At 42.2% G+C, this 17,659-nt stretch overlaps 1 protein-coding gene across 7 annotated transcripts in view; it reads left to right on the top strand.

The window, feature by feature from the left end:
* EYA3 (EYA transcriptional coactivator and phosphatase 3) overlaps nt 1–17,659 on the top strand; it is a 900,226-nt gene that overhangs the window by 754,811 nt on the left and 127,756 nt on the right. For all 7 annotated transcript variants that reach the window (XM_069225116.1, XM_069225117.1, XM_069225118.1 and 4 more), the window contains one exon: nt 5,392–5,552. In XM_069225116.1, coding sequence (XP_069081217.1) covers nt 5,392–5,552 — 161 coding nt within the window. The remainder of the gene's footprint in view (nt 1–5,391; nt 5,553–17,659) is intronic.

A 17,659-nucleotide genomic window follows, 5' to 3' on the forward strand; every position in this document is an offset into this window, starting at 1 on the left:
TGCTGCAGGGTCGGGGTCCTGTGTCTGAAACACCATTAACCTCTATTGTGGAGATTGAATAGCGGCAGCTAAACACATTTGAATTGACAACCAAGGTGGTGAATATTATTGAATGGGCTCAAGACACCGACCCTTAAAAGCCAAACTCTCCGATCTTTTTGTACTGGCTCCAAGCAGAAGTACCTAAACCAAGGGCACAATGAAATGTGAGATCTCTACAGGTCTCTGCACCTGGCTTTCATCAGCCTTAATTAGAAAATTATTTGCCTTGGTCAATAGAAACTGCTGTCCCACCTCTCTTCCCTGCCATCTACCAAATGCCAACTGCCAGTAGTCAAGAAGATCTGTGAAGCAGCCTTCTGCTAACAAGGTCTTCATTGAATTTCTAACTGTAGCCCTACGTCCATCCTCCCAAACGTCAGCAACTGGGTCTCCGCTCTTCAATCTCAAGACCGCAAGCAATACACTTCCACTGACTTGAAAGCTATGTCCCCCATCTACCTTGTGCCTTGGTTAATCAGGAACTATCCAAAATGCATCTGTCCAGTTCTAGTACCCAGATGCTCACCACACAAAATCCTACTTCCAGTTGTGCTACACATCCACGGCACATACACACACTTGACATGCACACAGAATGTAAACATAGGGTTTGGAGTTCACCCCAAAGCGAAACTAAAAACAAATGTCATTAGACTACACTGTTCTGACACAGAAAAAAGCTATTGTCATAACTAAAAATGTCCATAGCCTGGTAATCTGCCGCCACTGCTTTGTGACTAAACCAAGGCATGTATATAAACTCAATGCTGGCAATGAGGCCACAATTGGTACCCTCTCCAGGTCACAGAACAGTTTCTTGACCTTCCATTATCATGGACAGGCCTAGTCCTCTGTGCTCACGTCAGATTAGTGTGGCTTCCGGGCCAAACCAAGTCAGAATACCGGTTTCATATGGCACTCGGGGCAAGGGAACACATCCGTTCACCATACAGTACACATTCCATTGACATTAATAGTTGTAAATCACACTGTTCTAACACGTCTTTTGCATCTATGCCAGCCTGATGGGCATAGTACACTCTCAGTGCAATTCAGATAGATAATAACCACTTTAGAGGACGTCAAGACCACGTCAAGAGATAGTGCATAGAGGCCCAAAGGTGTATGTCTTCAATTTAGCTATACATTACAAACAGATGGTATAAATATCTACTGTCACCTGATTAAAGACATTACAGTTTGCATATCTGTGACTTCCACTAGTTGTCCGATTATTATAACTTACCCAAAGAAAATAATTCTACCCCAGCATTAAGACCACATTTTAAAGTGTTGAGTATCCATATTCAAATCAGAGACATTTCCTCATTCACACCTCTTTTATAAAACTAAACGTTGTTCATCATAAACAAAACCTTCCTTTCTTCTTGTAGATTTTTTGATTTATAGAGTTCCACCCGCTGAATTTTAAGCATACCGCAGCAAATTCTTGATTGATAGTGAAAGAAGCAGCAGCAGACTGCTAAAGTAGTTTTACAACATATTGCAAGCCACTCAGACGTTGTATGAAATAAATTAGTGTTACTGCAAGAAGTGTAAGCATAGAGTAGAATGCTTGGCATTAGCAACAAACGGTTTCAAATTAGCAGTGGTTTCACAGCCTTACAATGGCAACATTTAAAGTGTCCCTTTAGTGATTTTATTCCTAATCATTCTGCCCAGGTTCGTAACTGGCTCAAAACAGATTTTCGTTAAATGAGCACATAAATTAACAAGTCTTTTAAAAATGAGAAGTTCTAGAACCTAACCTCCTCCTGAAAGCAGTCTAGAATCCGACTATTTATATCTTACTGATCATTCTAACATGGTAGTTACATTTGATTGTACCAATTGTCTGAGTTAGCTCCGCATTAACGTTTTCAAAAGACTGTTATCCTCTCTAAAATAATGTTCTCTTGGAAGGTATAAGTTGGGATTGGCCCATAAGGTAAGTTATTCCTAGACCACGGGAAATTGTTATATCTTTGAATTGTGCTACATAATTGCTAGCTATATTTGACACAAGTAGCACCCAAAGCAATAGTTTTTATTTGTTTAAAAAAAATGTCTGAAGAGGAACATTTTGCTAGGCAGCCCTTGCACAGTCTACAGTAAAGGGGAACGTAACCCATTGTGGGGTGTCTTATTTTCCAAAACAGATTATAGAAAACTCATGCATCTTGGTATATTGCTTTAGAAGCTTTCAATATCTAATGTCACAAGCCGTTTATATGATGCATCAAGTTGAAAACCTCAGAATTTATGGATTGTCATCAGGCTGTCCTTCATGAAGGATTTATTCAGTGGCATGAAGAAACTGACTTATTTAGATGGGGGTTCAAGTGCATATTGGCAACTAGTGACAGTTGGGGTTCTATGAACCGTAGGAAGGGTTTTTCAACTTTGGTGTAGTACTGTTCTCATTCTCTTTTTGAGCCTTCAAATGAGCCAATGCCAGTGATAGGATTCTGCAGTTTAATGTCTTTTTGTTGGATCAGACTGTGATGGTAAATTGTAGGGGTGATTTGGGAGTTGACGCTGGATCTTTGTGTAGAATTCTGACTTGCCTTGTAAAACGAAACACCCACCCATCTCCAATAGCTTTATTGAAGTTTTACTAATTTCAAAGGGTTTCTTTGAGTCTGGCGTATTCGATCACAAATTGAATTTACCCATATTTACTCTTCTTTAGCAGTTTGTCCACTTCATGTAATTATTACATTCTCAAACAAAATCACTTCTGTGCTGAACTGATTAGCAGTTGTGGGAATAGAAGGAAACTTCAACCCTGTTTTACCTGGTTTAGAATGCATTTCAGTTTGTTAAAGGGAATTTTTGGACCTTAATTGTAAAAAAAAAAAAAAAAAAAAAAGTAATAATTCAAATGTATTTTTAAATCAACAAATGTCGCTGTAACACTAACCAGAGCTTTGTTTTGATAAATTAAGTACCATAGTCAAATTCTTGCTCTGGGGCGGTCAGACATTTATGTGTAAAATGGGAAGTCATGATTCAGCATGACCTGAGATGTGTAATAGCGAAGCACTGTGGGTCTTTTGCTATCAGCAAACTAAATATATTTCTCTAAATATTAAAGGCAAACTCGTTCACCTAAAATATTTGAATAGAACATATTGAAAATGCTATCCATCTTTATATGGCTGACGCTCATGTTGTATTAAATGAGACACACTTATAAGGTCTGGTGTAAAGACCACTTTAGCTTTGTTAGTTTTGAAATATGGGTGGAAATCAGTGCGCCTTGACTCTAGGAGTTCATGGTGGTTATGAAGTTTTTATTATATTTAACACTTCTCTTTCCCAAATTAGAATTGTTAAATAACATGTCAATACTAACCTTCAGTCATATTAATATTGTATTGTTACAGATGTATTTGTATGTGCTAGGAGTGAAATTGTACCATAGTTAAAAAAAAAAAAAAAATTGTTACTGTGAATTGGTTTTATAACTGTTTTTCACGGTTGTGGTGCACCTTGATCTGATGAATGGGAAGATTGCTGAAGCTGGTCATCAGGAATAAACTGGATGAATTACATACCCGGATTGCCTGCTTTTTAGGGTCGAGTCTGCGTTGCATGCGCTCGCACATGCGTATCGCAGCGAGACGCTTTAGTTACTAGAAAAGGGCTCGGAGCCCTGTCGACGTCACGTCAGTGTTTCATTGGTTCGTGGGCTTGCCTAGTAAAATCTGCTTGCTTTAATTAGTGGAAGGCATGCAGACGTCATGCCTTTTCCGGTGGTTAGCCCTCCTCGAGCGCAGCGATCAAGTACAGAAAACATGCAAGGCTCGCTGTTTTCTGTCGGATCGTGGACTACTTTTTCTCTATTTTCCTAGCGCGATTTTGCTTGGCAGAAGTCTAGCGCTTTACACAGTTAATTTAACTTTTTCGGGTTACGTACATAAAAGCACTTTTGCCGATAGATGAAAAGTCGGGTTAGGAGTTTACAGCGCGATCAGCTCTAACATGAGCAAACACGAGACCCGTTGCATTGCAAATGCTTGTTTCCTTTGCCTATGATGATTAGTTTGTTTGCATACCGCACAGGGCTGCCACCCAGCGCCATGCAGCAGCGTTGCAGGCTGTCAAGCATTGCTGCCGTAGTATCACAGAAAGGTGTATATAGTTTTTAATCACCCTGTGGCCTGATTGTGTATCCCGACTGCAGAATTCTGTAGAAGGTTTTAAACACACTGCCCGAGAGGTGGTAGGAAATATATTGGAGGGGTCTCCTTCATGGACCTGCTCGTTTTTTTGCTGATATCCTTAAGTTAAATAGAGAGGTATGTAGCCACGGCCCTGCTTCTTGCCAAGTGGAAGATTCCAGTAACTTGGTTCAGGGGATACGTAAATCATAGTTGTGAGATCATTTTTATTATAATGATATGCCTGAGGCTTTTGTACTGCTGACTTTCCCAGCATACGCACCTAGTGCTATTGGGCGACTTCTACAAGCATATCTACTGGCTATTCTGACTGATGATTAACGGATGGTGGCTCTGACTGGTCCGGCAATGCATGAAAGATTAGTTTTCTTCTCACTGTGCTAGCACCTTCATATAACTTTGCAGGGATTTGCCAACCGTCACCTTATGGACGCTTTGCTTTCTGTTATGGATTAGAAATCAATAAATGACATTTTAAAGATCTTAGTTTAAAGTCCTTCAGCCAGTTTGGGTAAAATAGGAGAACACACACCCAGTGGAGCCTACCTAGGGAAGATGAGGATCTCAGAAAGGAAATCCAATATGTTTTCAATTTCTTACCTGCCAATTGAACTAGGCCTGCCAGATCCTGCAGTATTGTGGCTAGATCTCCAGTTTTTGTGGATAGCTAGTTTAAATCATCGATAACATTGAAAGAGGAGTCATTTCCGGAGTACTACCTTGAGACCTTCCCTTAGTTTCACTTTTGAGCAGTGAGTTAAAACGAGGACTACTTCCCTCCTAAAAAGATACGGCTGGATTGCTTGATCCGTTACTTCAGAATGAAATCGGAAAGGTTTTACCTGTGACAGACAGATCAGAGAATTGGTCTAGTTTAGTCTCAAATTTTACTATTCAGAAAATCAGTCTTAGCCATTGGGCAGGCCTATTTGGATTTCTTATGTCTACGAAATAATGTTCTTCAACCTTAATGGAAGAGATCATTGAGATATGTTGTTTGTTGTTAGTGCTTTATCGACAATTAAGTATTACCAGGCCCCATCAGAGCCATCACTAGACACACTTGTTGTAACCAACGAGGGAAAAGAGATTAACTTTTTGTCAGTCGTCTTTGATAGCCCCCGGTGAATTGAGACTAACTGATGAAGTGTTTTTCTTTTAGCAACTACAATTTTTCTACTGATGAGTTCAGTGGCACAGGGAGCACCAGTAGCCATGGGTGCACCGCCGGAGTTCCAGGAGGAGTGGATTGGATGAGGAAACTTGCATTCCGATACAGGAGAGTGAAGGAGATCTATGACTGCTATAAAAGCAATGCAGCTGGTGAGTTGAAGATGGGTGTTCTATGTTCATGCAAGAAAACTATTTAATTGTTCTTCTGATTGTCATTTTTTTAGCTGCAAATTTTGGTGGTGGAAAACCAGTGACGGAATTATTGTATGCTGAAATAGATCACCTTGAATAGCTTTGTTTGTCTCCATAGCCTATTTTTGGTTTGTTTACCTTTACTCTACCTAAGCAACAAAGAACAGAAGGCATTGTAAGAATGTTACCAAATAAGTGCATTCAAAACTATTACAGGGATTCGTGAATCTTTGCATTTTTTGTGAAGCATAAAATGTTTGTGACCCTCCTGATGCTGCTTAAACCCCCCAGTAGTTTCAATCTCCTCCTCTTGACCCTGCCTCCTTCCATGGTAGTTTTCAGGGTCCAGTGCTTCCATTGTGAATTGACTGATCAGAATAAACCCTTTATCTCTTCTCTTTTTTATTGATGTATATGAAGTTTATAATTTGTCCTTTGATTCTTGATACTGGAAACCAGTCTTTTTCCTCCCTTTCCTTGTGAGTGGCGCTGGCTTATACGACCCTTGACAGTTTCATTTCCGTGTGAATTATGCTAAATTACAGGAAGCAATCCTTTACTTTCATTTCTGTTTGAGGAATCCTGGGTTCCAGTAATCAGTCTTTTTCACAACAATTTCTCTTTGAGTTATTTGGTGTTAAGATGCAGAGTTAAAGTAACCCACCCAACCTTTGATGCTTGGTTCCAGCAATGATTTGTTTACCTCTATCTGGTTGCAGCATTGAATCATTTACCCCCTTTCCCTTTGAATGATGCTGGGTTCCAAGAATGCATCCCTCCCATCCATTACCAGATGATTCTTGCTTCTGTAAACTAGTCCTTTATCCCCCACCTTACTTTCTATCCCAAATTAGATATAGCAGTGTGATACTATACTGCAGAGGATTCAAACTGGAAACATGGATTTGGCTGGCCTACTCTTCAGCTGTTTATCCCTTTCTTCAAGTTCCTAGTGTATGTGTTTGAATCTGTGTTACACAGTAGACAGCGAGGACCTCTGAAATAAGTAGCTGCTAAGTCATTTTTTGTAAATGATTTTCTTTGCAGTAACTCAGAACAACACAAGGGAGGCCGAAGCCTCAAAATCAAGAAGAGACTCTGTGCTTTCAGGTGAATAATAGGCACAACAACACAATGGGATTAGGGCAGTAAATAGGAAGTGCATTTGTCATCCATGCACCTCAGTCATTTTTCTAAAATCTGACAAAAAGGGTACGTGTTGTCTTGTGGTAGACTTGCCTCTGATCCAGGTAAGCTTGCTAGGGAGACCACTTTATGAAGAATTAGTTAAACAGCAACAACACTCTAACACTGCATTTTAAGTGAAATTAACCAGTCACTGTCCTACCACCATTTTTAAGTGTCTGGTGACTTTTTTTCCTCCATTGTCCAGTGGTATGCTGCTCCCACATTAGTCCCAAATTGTTTAAAGTTAATTTATGTCTCCAGAAATCTTGGTCCCCCCCTCCCCCCCCCACTTAACGCCAAATGGGGAGTAAAGTATACTTCCTCACTCAGTATGGCTAGGAGCTCTATTTGAACTTTACACCTGTTCAGATGGTCTACAAAAGTCCCCCGCCCCCTCTGCATTGCATCCAAAACATTTGGAGGGATAGCAGTAATCATCCGCATTCAGGTATTGTCTTTCTGAGGAGGATCATAATCTATATTAGCTTAACACAGAATTGAATGGATATTTCAAGGGCATATATGCACCTCCTTCGTGTCCATGTCTACATGTAGTGTGGCCAGGTTCCCATTCGTGTTTGTGTAACTATTGAATTTAAGGTTTTCTATATTTTGCACATTAGTGCAATACGTTTATTAGCTAGTAAGTTTGACATCTAACTTTGATTCTGCAACTCAAGTCAGTCGATACAATACAGCTTTTGTAGATGTCGGAGCCTAATCCAGCAGAATTGTTCCCCTTTTTACATGTGGAATTCAGTGTGTGAACATCTTCATTTTATCCCTGTCCACCAGAGTCCTCAGTTGTCAAGAATTTCAGGTTGGAAGTTCCTCCAAAAACTCACACTTGTAGGGGTCTTTCTCTCTTGTCAGTTTGTCCTTTCACCCAATCAAGGATGCAGCAATCTAACAGACCCCCATTACCAAATGAGCGGCACCTGGCAGGATCTCCCATCTACACTTGTCAAGGTGAAGCAGCTGTTACTCCTCAATGTGTGGGCCCATTCATTGATCATCAGCAAGAGTGATTTTCAGTAGGTTGAGTCCCTTGTAAACAGTCCTATTCAAGGTGATCAGCAAAATCTTGCAGCCCATACTGTACTCAGTGCTAGGCACCCAGTCAATGCTTCTAAGGTATTCTGCGGCTCACAGTATGGTCTGGTTTAAAGAATGTACAGATACTCTGGAAAGCAAATCATTTTAAACCATGTTGATCTACAGAGAAGTGTAGAGGGCCTTACTAATGTGCCTTTTGTCTTCAAACCTGTTAAGCAGTCTCATTCCTTTGTAATCTCTAAATTCTCTTGTGTGTAAGATGGTGCCAGACTCATTACAGATTCACAAATGATACTTGGTAAAATCTCCAACAGACCACTGCTGGAGTTGAAACATGGTAGATTTGGCCCAATTGATACAAGATCTGGAATGAGTCTGATATCCCAAAACACACATTAGATACAAAGGGCCTGATTTAGAGTTTGGCGGATGGGGTTACTCCGTTACAAATGTGACGGATATCCTGTCCGCCGTATTACGATCCCATAATATCCTATGGGAGTTGTACGTTTGTGACTGAGTAACCTGTAACCCAAACTCTAAATCGGGCCCTAAATGTTATAAACTGGCGATTTGTGATTTATATTAGAATGTCAGCTGCAAAAACATATGTTCACTTTTTGCTACCATCTCTCAATCTTAATAATTTTATCAAAGGATCCCACTTACTCCAGTATTACCTGCAGCTGAAGAGCAATGTTAAGAGCAGGGGAGGAAACCGGCCTCCTCTTGGCCTTCTTGACAGTATGTTGGTTGGGGAGAGAAAACCCCGCACAAACCAGTCATGGGAGACAGGCATAGAAGTGTAAACTTTGCCACAACCTCCTAGCCAGATCTCATCTTCAGTAACATATGCAACATATATTCCACTGTACAGAGCCAGGTGTTTTTGAAAGAGCAAATAATATCAAAAGAGTCATTCATGTAATTATTTCTGGCCACAAAGACTTTGTCTGGTAGACAAATGAGTTATAAATCTAGATTACTCCGGATTTACCATGGATTTGTAGACCTCGTTCTGTTATTGTCCTCATTCAAGGAAAAGAGGAGCAAGTATGTGGAACAATCGGACCTGAGCTCTAGTGACATGCTGCATGCCTGCGGGCAGGATTTTGTACTGCTTTACATCTAGGAATGCATTTAATATACTGCTCAGTAAGAACATAAACCTTTTAAAAAGCCCCTCCAGTAGGTCATTGCAACAGGATCTTTCCAGACAGAAGCTAGAGTCATGTTCCTTCAGGCAAAGAAGGGTCACGTTGGAAGTGATCCATTAAATAGTAGTTCAAGCTCACTCATGAGCCACACCACATCCTTTTTGCTAAGCCAAGAAAACTAGCCTAATTCCTTCACCTCCTCATCGCTTTGACACTCTGAGAGTCATGATGTGGTCAGTCAGTCAGTGAGTCCTAGTCAGCAGTAATGGCCACACAATGTTGGCAAGATGCCGGAGAGCCTAGCCCTGTGCAGCATCTTATTCCGATCGCTGCATAAGTGCCCTCATGCTGTTTTAATTGCTAGATTGTCAATGTTCTTACCATCTGGATGTGAAATGTTCCTTCATTTTATTTAGCAAAAAAGTTTTTTTTATGATTTAGCCTTCTGACATCACTTGTTTCCCTGCCAAAACCATCTTTAAAAAAAAAAATAGGTTAGACAAGAGAACTTTATTTTCTATTATCTCTCGGAACAGGATATGACATCACTGTGTTTTGTCATTCATTATCTATCAGCACAGGTAGGTAGATTACTTCCTGCCTTATTTGTGCTTCACCTAACTCTTCATGGCCTCCCCAACAAACCGCTGACCCGGACAGGTGTACTGCCTGTTTGGGCCAGGAAGGGTCCAGAGTGTCTGTTGGACTGAAACTTAAATGGTAAAATATAATAATGTGCCCCACCCTATATCCTTAATCCACCCAAATACACCTGTGCCTAAATTACCCAAGCATTCACGCAGCTTTTATTCAAAACGTAGTCCTAAACTCATCTCACATACATCTCCTTAACTTCCACATATCCTCATGCTACAGAACATATTCCAGCTTATGCTTATTTACACTCATTCTGCAGTATTCCACAAGTCAGACATTGCAGATCTAGCCACATTTCCCAAGCTTGAAGCTCTCCATCACAGAGACATGGTTCACCTCCACATCATGACACATCTTAGATGGCGACCTAACTACAGGATGCAGCATGCATTATGTGGTCATGGACATAAAAAGGGAGGACGCTTCGCTGTTATCCATAATTCCTCTTGGTGTACTACACCATAGGCATGCAAGTAACACTCTTTGGAGCTGCTTGTATAATATTTCCTACTCTATGCAACTCTGACCACCTTCCACCTCATCTACAGGCCTCCTAGAAAGAACAAGGATGACTTTAATGAATTAAAAGATCTTGTCACCACCTTGTCCATCCACCAAGCACACATCACACTCCTGAGTGATTTCAGCCTCCCAGAAAATACAAGTCCAAAATAAACAAGTGACACCCTACTCAATCTCAAAAACAGACTAAACGTGTACAGCATGTCACACAACCAACACATTCCTAGCCGCATACCTCGACCTTCTGTTCTTAACATCCCAGCAATCCAGTACAAATTCCTGATTCACCTGGACTTGATAGACCATTTAGCCATCCCCAGTCTCCCTGCTCAGCCTCCTACCAACAAACCAAGATCAACCCAAGAGACAGGTCTTCAGATCCTTCAAAGACTTCTCCTTAAATACCGGAATTTTTTTAATCCTCTCTCACCCTATTAACTCCAGATCTGATGCAACACCCTTATAAAGATCCTCAACACTTAGTTTAAAAAATATGTGAACATCTATGCCCAGTTAAAACAAGCAAGTGCCAGCGAAAAATGTCAGTACCCTGGTACTCTGAATACCTTGCTGACAACTAATGAAAAATCTACATTCAGGAAAAATAATGGGGAAAAATGAAACTCCTGGTGGCTTCGTGATACTGAAGTTACCCCATGCAACACATAGACTGCTCATGATCATCAGCCAAAGCAAATGACTACGCTTAAACTGTCAATGAAGCCACTGACGGAAGCAGAACTCTTTTCAAGAAAAATAAGTACAGCATTAACCCCCTGAAGGACCCACCTGCTTCACACGCCACAGAAACGTGCAATGTCATCAACCTATTCTTCAGCAAAAGAAAAAAATAAAATAAAAAAAAGGCCAGAAGATCCAACAACACCAAGACGGCTTCATCGCATACATCTGCCCATTCCTGTAGAATCCTGCATTGGTCATCTGTCAGAGCCCTATCTTTTGCAGATCTCGCTGACCTAATCAACTCCCTCGGTGCCACTGTTTAATGAAGATGGCTTACACTCACCCTTCATCAAAGCTCTTTCAGGGTACACTGTCTCACTGGCACTTATCATTGTCAGTTCCTCCCTAACTCAAGGCCTCTTCCCAAAAGCTCTCAACTAAGTACAGATCCTCCCACTCTTATAGAGACCATGTTGACCTCGCCAACAAATGGCCCATAACTAACTTCCCATTTATTGGTAAGATCTTTTGAAAAACTCCAAAATCACATTAATGCTAACCATCTGTGTGGCTTCAAATCTTCCTGCAGCAAAGAGACATCATAGATTATACCCTACTCACCACAATGAAGATGACCCCTGCTTCCCAGTATTGCTGGACTTCTCACTTGCCTTGGACAGAGCTGATCATCTCACCCTGGAGTCTTGAATGAGATTCACCAGTAAGTCCCTTCACTAGTTCTCCTCCTCTAATTTCAACCAACACCAGTTTCTTCACATGTGCACCTTCAGGTCCCAAAATATCTGTCACCTTGATAAAGACCCCCCACCCATATTTATGTACTGTTTCCACTCATCTTTAACCTGTACTTAGAGCCACGTGGTGGGCTCTGCTTATAGATTTACCAGTGTGCAGATGATACACAGGTCTACAGAAGTCTCCTCTTCTTACCAACCAACACCTCCAATACTGCCTGAACATCATCCAGTCCTGGCTGTCCAGCACCATTTTGAAGCTTGAACCAAACAGAATTCCTGTTATTTGCCAAGTACGAACCTGGCTCAATGATATAAACCTTGATAGATGTGTATCCAGTCTTCACAGAATGCCAGATCGTTTCGATTTGCCCAGAACATCAACTTCTTAACCCTTTAGGAACACATTGCCAAAAAAAAACACAGCCTGAAACCAATTTGCTTTTCCAAAATAAGTGAAACTGTTTCTTCCAGAAAGTGATTTCAGAACTGCTGTTAAAACCCTCTTACTTTTCCCTCTGGATGGTGGAAACACCCTGCTTCATGGCCTTCCAGACTCCACACTGGAACCTGTAAAGGACATCCCACACATCACAGTACATCTCATCCAAGGCCTGAAGAAATATGGTCACATTTCTCACATCCTGATGAAACCCACTGGTTCCATTTGCTAGTCCACCCCGTCTTCAAAACCAGCTCACCATTGCAAAGTGGTTCTCAGCACATCAGCAGCCAGGGCACGATAAGACTGCAGACTACGAAGTGTAAAAAATAAAATAAAAATAGCAAAGCAGAAGACCTGTTCCTTCTATGAACCTAGGGTCTGGAATAATGCCCTCTATCCATCAGGACCTCCCCAGCACTGCTCAGATTTAGCAAGGTTATCAACAATCCAGTAACAATTCACAAAACCGCTACTTCACCTATCATTTGTTGATTTTACGCTTGCCTTTGACTCTGTACAGCGCCTTGCTGCTTGCTGGCTAGGTTAGCACTGTAAAAAATACCACAGAAATATATGCTACTGCCAAGGAGTGATTTAAGGTATTTTTGAAATAATTGTGCTTTTTAGGGTCGAGCGTACAAAGCGCTCTGTCCCAGTTGTTCTCTCTACAGGCTTGTTACCACGCCACTCAGTTTGGTTGGTTTGTGGGCTTCCCTTTTAAAAGTCACTTGATTTTATTAGTGAAAGGCATGCATACGTCATGCCTTTTCTGGTGTTTAGCAGTCCTCAAGTGCACAGGCCAACTACTGAAAACATATTGTATTGTATTGTAATCGTATTTATATAGCGCTTACTACCCCTGATGAGGCGTCGAAGCGCTTTTCGATGAGTAGCACGCTACTCCAGAACCCAACAAGAATTAGTGATGGATTAGTATAGTTTAATAATGAGTACAGTTTTAGTATTATTATGAGTTAATTTGAGCCGCGGATATGAGAGTTTGTTAGTTAGATTGACTGGAGTAATGGAGGGGTGGAGGAGGAAAGAAATCCAGAAGTGTTAATTGGGAGTATATCCTTCATTTACTCAACCCAAAGGCTTGGGATGAATAAAGGGGGGCGGAGGGGGAAGAGTATGTGGAAGGGTTAGGGAGAGCATAGTAGCAGGGTGAGATGAATGCAGGAGAATTTAATAGGGTTGTGTGGGAGGTCACAGAGGTAGAGTGAGGTTTGGTGAGTTAGATGTGGAGGTGGAGGGAAGAGCTTAGGCAGAGATATTTAGGAGATGAAAGTGGTAGAAGGGATGAGTCAGAGTGAGAATGGAGGATAGTTTGATAGAGACATGATATAAGAGTGATGAGTAGATGAGTGTGATAAGATGAGAGCAGGAATTCATAGATATCTAGTATAACAACCCAAAAACCAGGAGCCATGCAATGATCCACGAACATGCCAAGCACAGAAACAACATATACACATACATACACATACATATATATGTTCGATGGCATGTGTAGCTGCAGATACACATGCTGTGCACATCCCGCCATCTGGTGTTGGGCTCAGAGTGTTACAAGTTGTTTTTCTTCGAAGAAGTCTTTTCGAGTCACGAGATCGAGGGACTCCTCCCATTTTGGCTCCATTGTGCATGGGCGTCGACTCCATCTTAGATTGTTTTTTTTCCGCCATCGGGTTCGGACGTGTTCCTTTTCGCTCTGTGTTTCGGGTCGGAAAGTTAGTTAGAATCTCGGAAAATTCATCGGTATTGTTTGCGTTCGGTATCGGGTTAGTTACAACAGATCGACACCGACTTTTGAAGAGCTCCGGTGGCCCTTCGGAGTTTTTTCGATTCCCCCGTCGGGGCCTGGTTGGCCCGGCTACGTGTCTCTTCAAGGCTGATGGAACAGACCCCATTCCGCTTCTGCCCAAAATGTCATAACAAGTATCCATATACAGATCAGCATCTGGTCTGTAACTTGTGTCTGTCTCCAGAGCACAAGGAGGATACCTGTGAAGCCTGTAGAGCGTTTCGGTCAAGGAAGACATTAAGAGACCGAAGAGCGAGAAGTCTGCAGATGGCGTCGGCGCCGACAGGACAAGGGCATTTCGAGGAGGAAGAAGAAACCTTCTCCATCCAGGAATCGGACTCGGACGAGCTCGATCCGGAAGAAACGCCGAAAACCGTGAGTAAGATGTCGAAACATAAAACTCACGAGAAGACAACAAAAACCCAGGGGACGCCACCGCCAACAGGCCATGGCTTAACCCGAAAAATAGGTGACCGATCATCGGCACCGAAAAAGGGCATGCATGTGGCGAAGTCATCCAACTCCGGTCGAGATACCGCCACACAACAATCTCAGGCCAGAGACAGCGGCTCCGAGCAGATTAGGCACCGAGACAGTGGCACCGAAATGGTTCAGCACCGAGACACCATGATGCCGAAAATAAAGAAGGTTTCCTCGGAGCCCAAAAATTAGACCAAAAAGATTTCGATTCTGAAACATCAGGCCTCGGAACCGAAAACAGGTTCCTACACAGCGGAACAGGGATTGTCCTCCCAGATGCAAGGACATAAGTTCGGAGAGGAACTTGAATCTGTTGAGCCAGACTACACTCAAAGAAGGCTCTACATTCAAAAAGACACAGGGAAGATAAGCACTCTTCCCCCAATTAGGATGAAAAGAAGACTTGCCTTTCAAGAAAAGGACAAGCAGCCACAGGCAAAGGTGGCAAGACAAACAACTCCACCACCATCTCCACCACCATCAATGCACACATCACCGGTAGCCACTCCACCACTGATGCAATCCCCGACTCATACTGCAATGAGTCAAGATGATCCTGATGCATGGGACCTTTATGATGCTCCTGTATCAGATAACAGCCCAGACTGTTACCTTGCGAGGCCGTCGCCACCTGAAGACAGTACATCCTACACGCAGGTGGTCTCAAGGGCAGCTGCGTTTCATAACGTCACCTTGCATTCAGAACCAATTGAGGATGACTTTTTGTTGAATACACTCTCCTCCACTCATAGCCAATACCAAAGCTTACCTATGCTCCCAGGAATGCTAAAACATTCCAAAAAAATATTTCAGGATCCTGTAAAAGGCAGAGCCATAACTCCAAGGGTGGAGAAGAAGTACAGGCCACCACCAACAGACCCTGTTTATATTACGCAGCAATTAACACCAGATTCTGTGGTTGTTGGGGCAGCTTGCAAGAGAGCAAACTCTCATACCTCGGGAGAGGCACCACCTCCAGACAAGGAGAGTCGCAAATTCGATGCTGCGGGTAAAAGAGTTGCAGCACAAGCAGCAAACCAATGGCGTATTGCCAATTCACAAGCACTTTTGGCAAGATACGATAGAGCTCATTGGGACGAAATGCAGCATTTCATAGAACACTTACCCAAAGAGTTCCAGAAAAGGGCACAACAAGTGGTAGAAGAAGGACAAAGTATCTCCAATAATCAGATACGGTCATCAATGGACGCAGCAGATACGGCTGCAAGGACAGTAAATACTGCAATAACGATAAGGAGACACGCATGGTTGCGTACGTCAGGATTCAAGCCGGAAATACAACAAGCCGTGCTGAATATGCCCTTTAATGAACAGCAGTTGTTTGGGCCGGAAGTCGACACTGCTATTGAAAAACTCAAAAAAGATACTGATACCGCAAAAGCCATGGGCGCACTCTACTCCCCACAAAGCAGAGGCACATTTCACAAAACACAATTTAGGGGAGGGTTTCGAGGTCAACCTACAGAGGCCACAACCTCACAAGCAAGGCCCACTTATCAAAGCCAATATCAGCGGGGAAGTTTTTGGGGGCAATATAGAGGGGGACAATTCCCCAAAAATTGAGGGAAGTTCCAAAGCTCCAAAACCCCTCAAAACAAACAGTGACTTCCAAGTCACACATCCCCAACACATAACACCTGTGGGGGGGAGACTAAGCCAATTTTACAAACATTGGGAGACGATAACAACAGACACTTGGGTACTGGCAATTATCCAGCATGGTTATTGCATAGAATTTCTCAAATTCCCTCCAAACGTCCCACCGAAAACACACAATATGTCAAAACAACATATAGATCTTCTAGGACTAGAAGTTCAGGCAGTGCTACTAAAAGAAGCAATAGAATTAGTACCAAAACACCAGAAAGGAACAGGAGTTTACTTTCTGTACTTTCTCATACCCAAAAAAGACAAGAGTCTGAGACCTATATTAGATCTCCGAACATTAAATACCTACATCAAATCAGATCACTTTCACATGGTGACATTACAAGACGTAATCCCACTACTCAAACAACAAGACTACATGACAACACTAGACCTAAAGGATGCATATTTCCATATACCGATACATCCTTCACACAGAAAGTACTTAAGGTTTGTATTCCAAGGGATACATTACCAATTCAAGGTGTTGCCATTCGGAATAACAACTGCGCCAAGAGTTTTTACAAAGTGTCTGGCAGTCGTAGCTGCACATATCAGAAGGCAGCAAATACATGTGTTCCCGTACCTAGACGATTGGTTAATCAAAACCAACACGCTAGAAAAGTGTTCACAACACACAAAGTATGTCATAGAAACCCTCCACAAACTAGGTTTCTCAATCAACTACACAAAGTCACACCTTCTGCCGTGTCAAACACAGCAATACTTAGGGGCGACCATCAACACAGCAAAAGGGATTGCCACTCCAAGTCCACAAAGGGTTCAGGCATTTCACAATGTAATACAGGCCATGTATCCAAAACAAAAAATACAAGTCAAAATGGTGATGAAACTCCTAGGCATGATGTCCTCATGCATAGCCATTGTCCCAAACGCAAGGTTGCACATGCGGCCCCTACAACAGTGCCTAGCATCACAGTGGTCACAGGCACAGGGTCAACTTCTAGATCTGGTGTTGGTAGACCGCCATACATACACCTCGCTTCAATGGTGGAACAGTATAAATTTAAACAAAGGGCGGCCTTTCCAAGACCCAGTGCCACAATATGTAATAACGACAGATGCCTCCATGATAGGTTGGGGAGCACACCTCAATCAATACAGCATCCAAGGACAATGGGACACTCACCAAAAACTGTTTCACATAAATCACTTAGAACTATTGGCAGTATTTCTAGCGCTGAAAGCATTTCAACCCATAATAAGCCACAAACACATTCTTGTCAAAACAGACAACATGACAACGATGTATTACCTAAACAAACAGGGAGGGACACACTCAACACAGTTGTGTCTCCTGGCACAGAGAATATGGCATTGGGCGATTCACAACCACATTCGCCTAATAGCACAATTTATTCCAGGAATTCAGAATCAGTTAGCAGACAATCTCTCTCGGGATCACCAACAGATCCACGAATGGGAGATTCACCCCCAAATACTGAATACTTACTTCCAGAGTTGGGGAACACCACAAATAGATCTATTTGCAACAAAGGAAAACGCAAAATGCCAAAACTTCGCATCCAGGTACCCACAAGATCAGTCTCAGGGCAATGCGTTATGGATGAGTTGGTCAGGGTTATTTGCTTACGCTTTTCCCCCTCTCTCACTCCTTCCATATC

The sequence above is a fragment of the Pleurodeles waltl genome, chromosome 3_1, assembly GCF_031143425.1.
Source record: "Pleurodeles waltl isolate 20211129_DDA chromosome 3_1, aPleWal1.hap1.20221129, whole genome shotgun sequence".
Lineage (NCBI taxonomy): Eukaryota > Metazoa > Chordata > Amphibia > Caudata > Salamandridae > Pleurodeles > Pleurodeles waltl.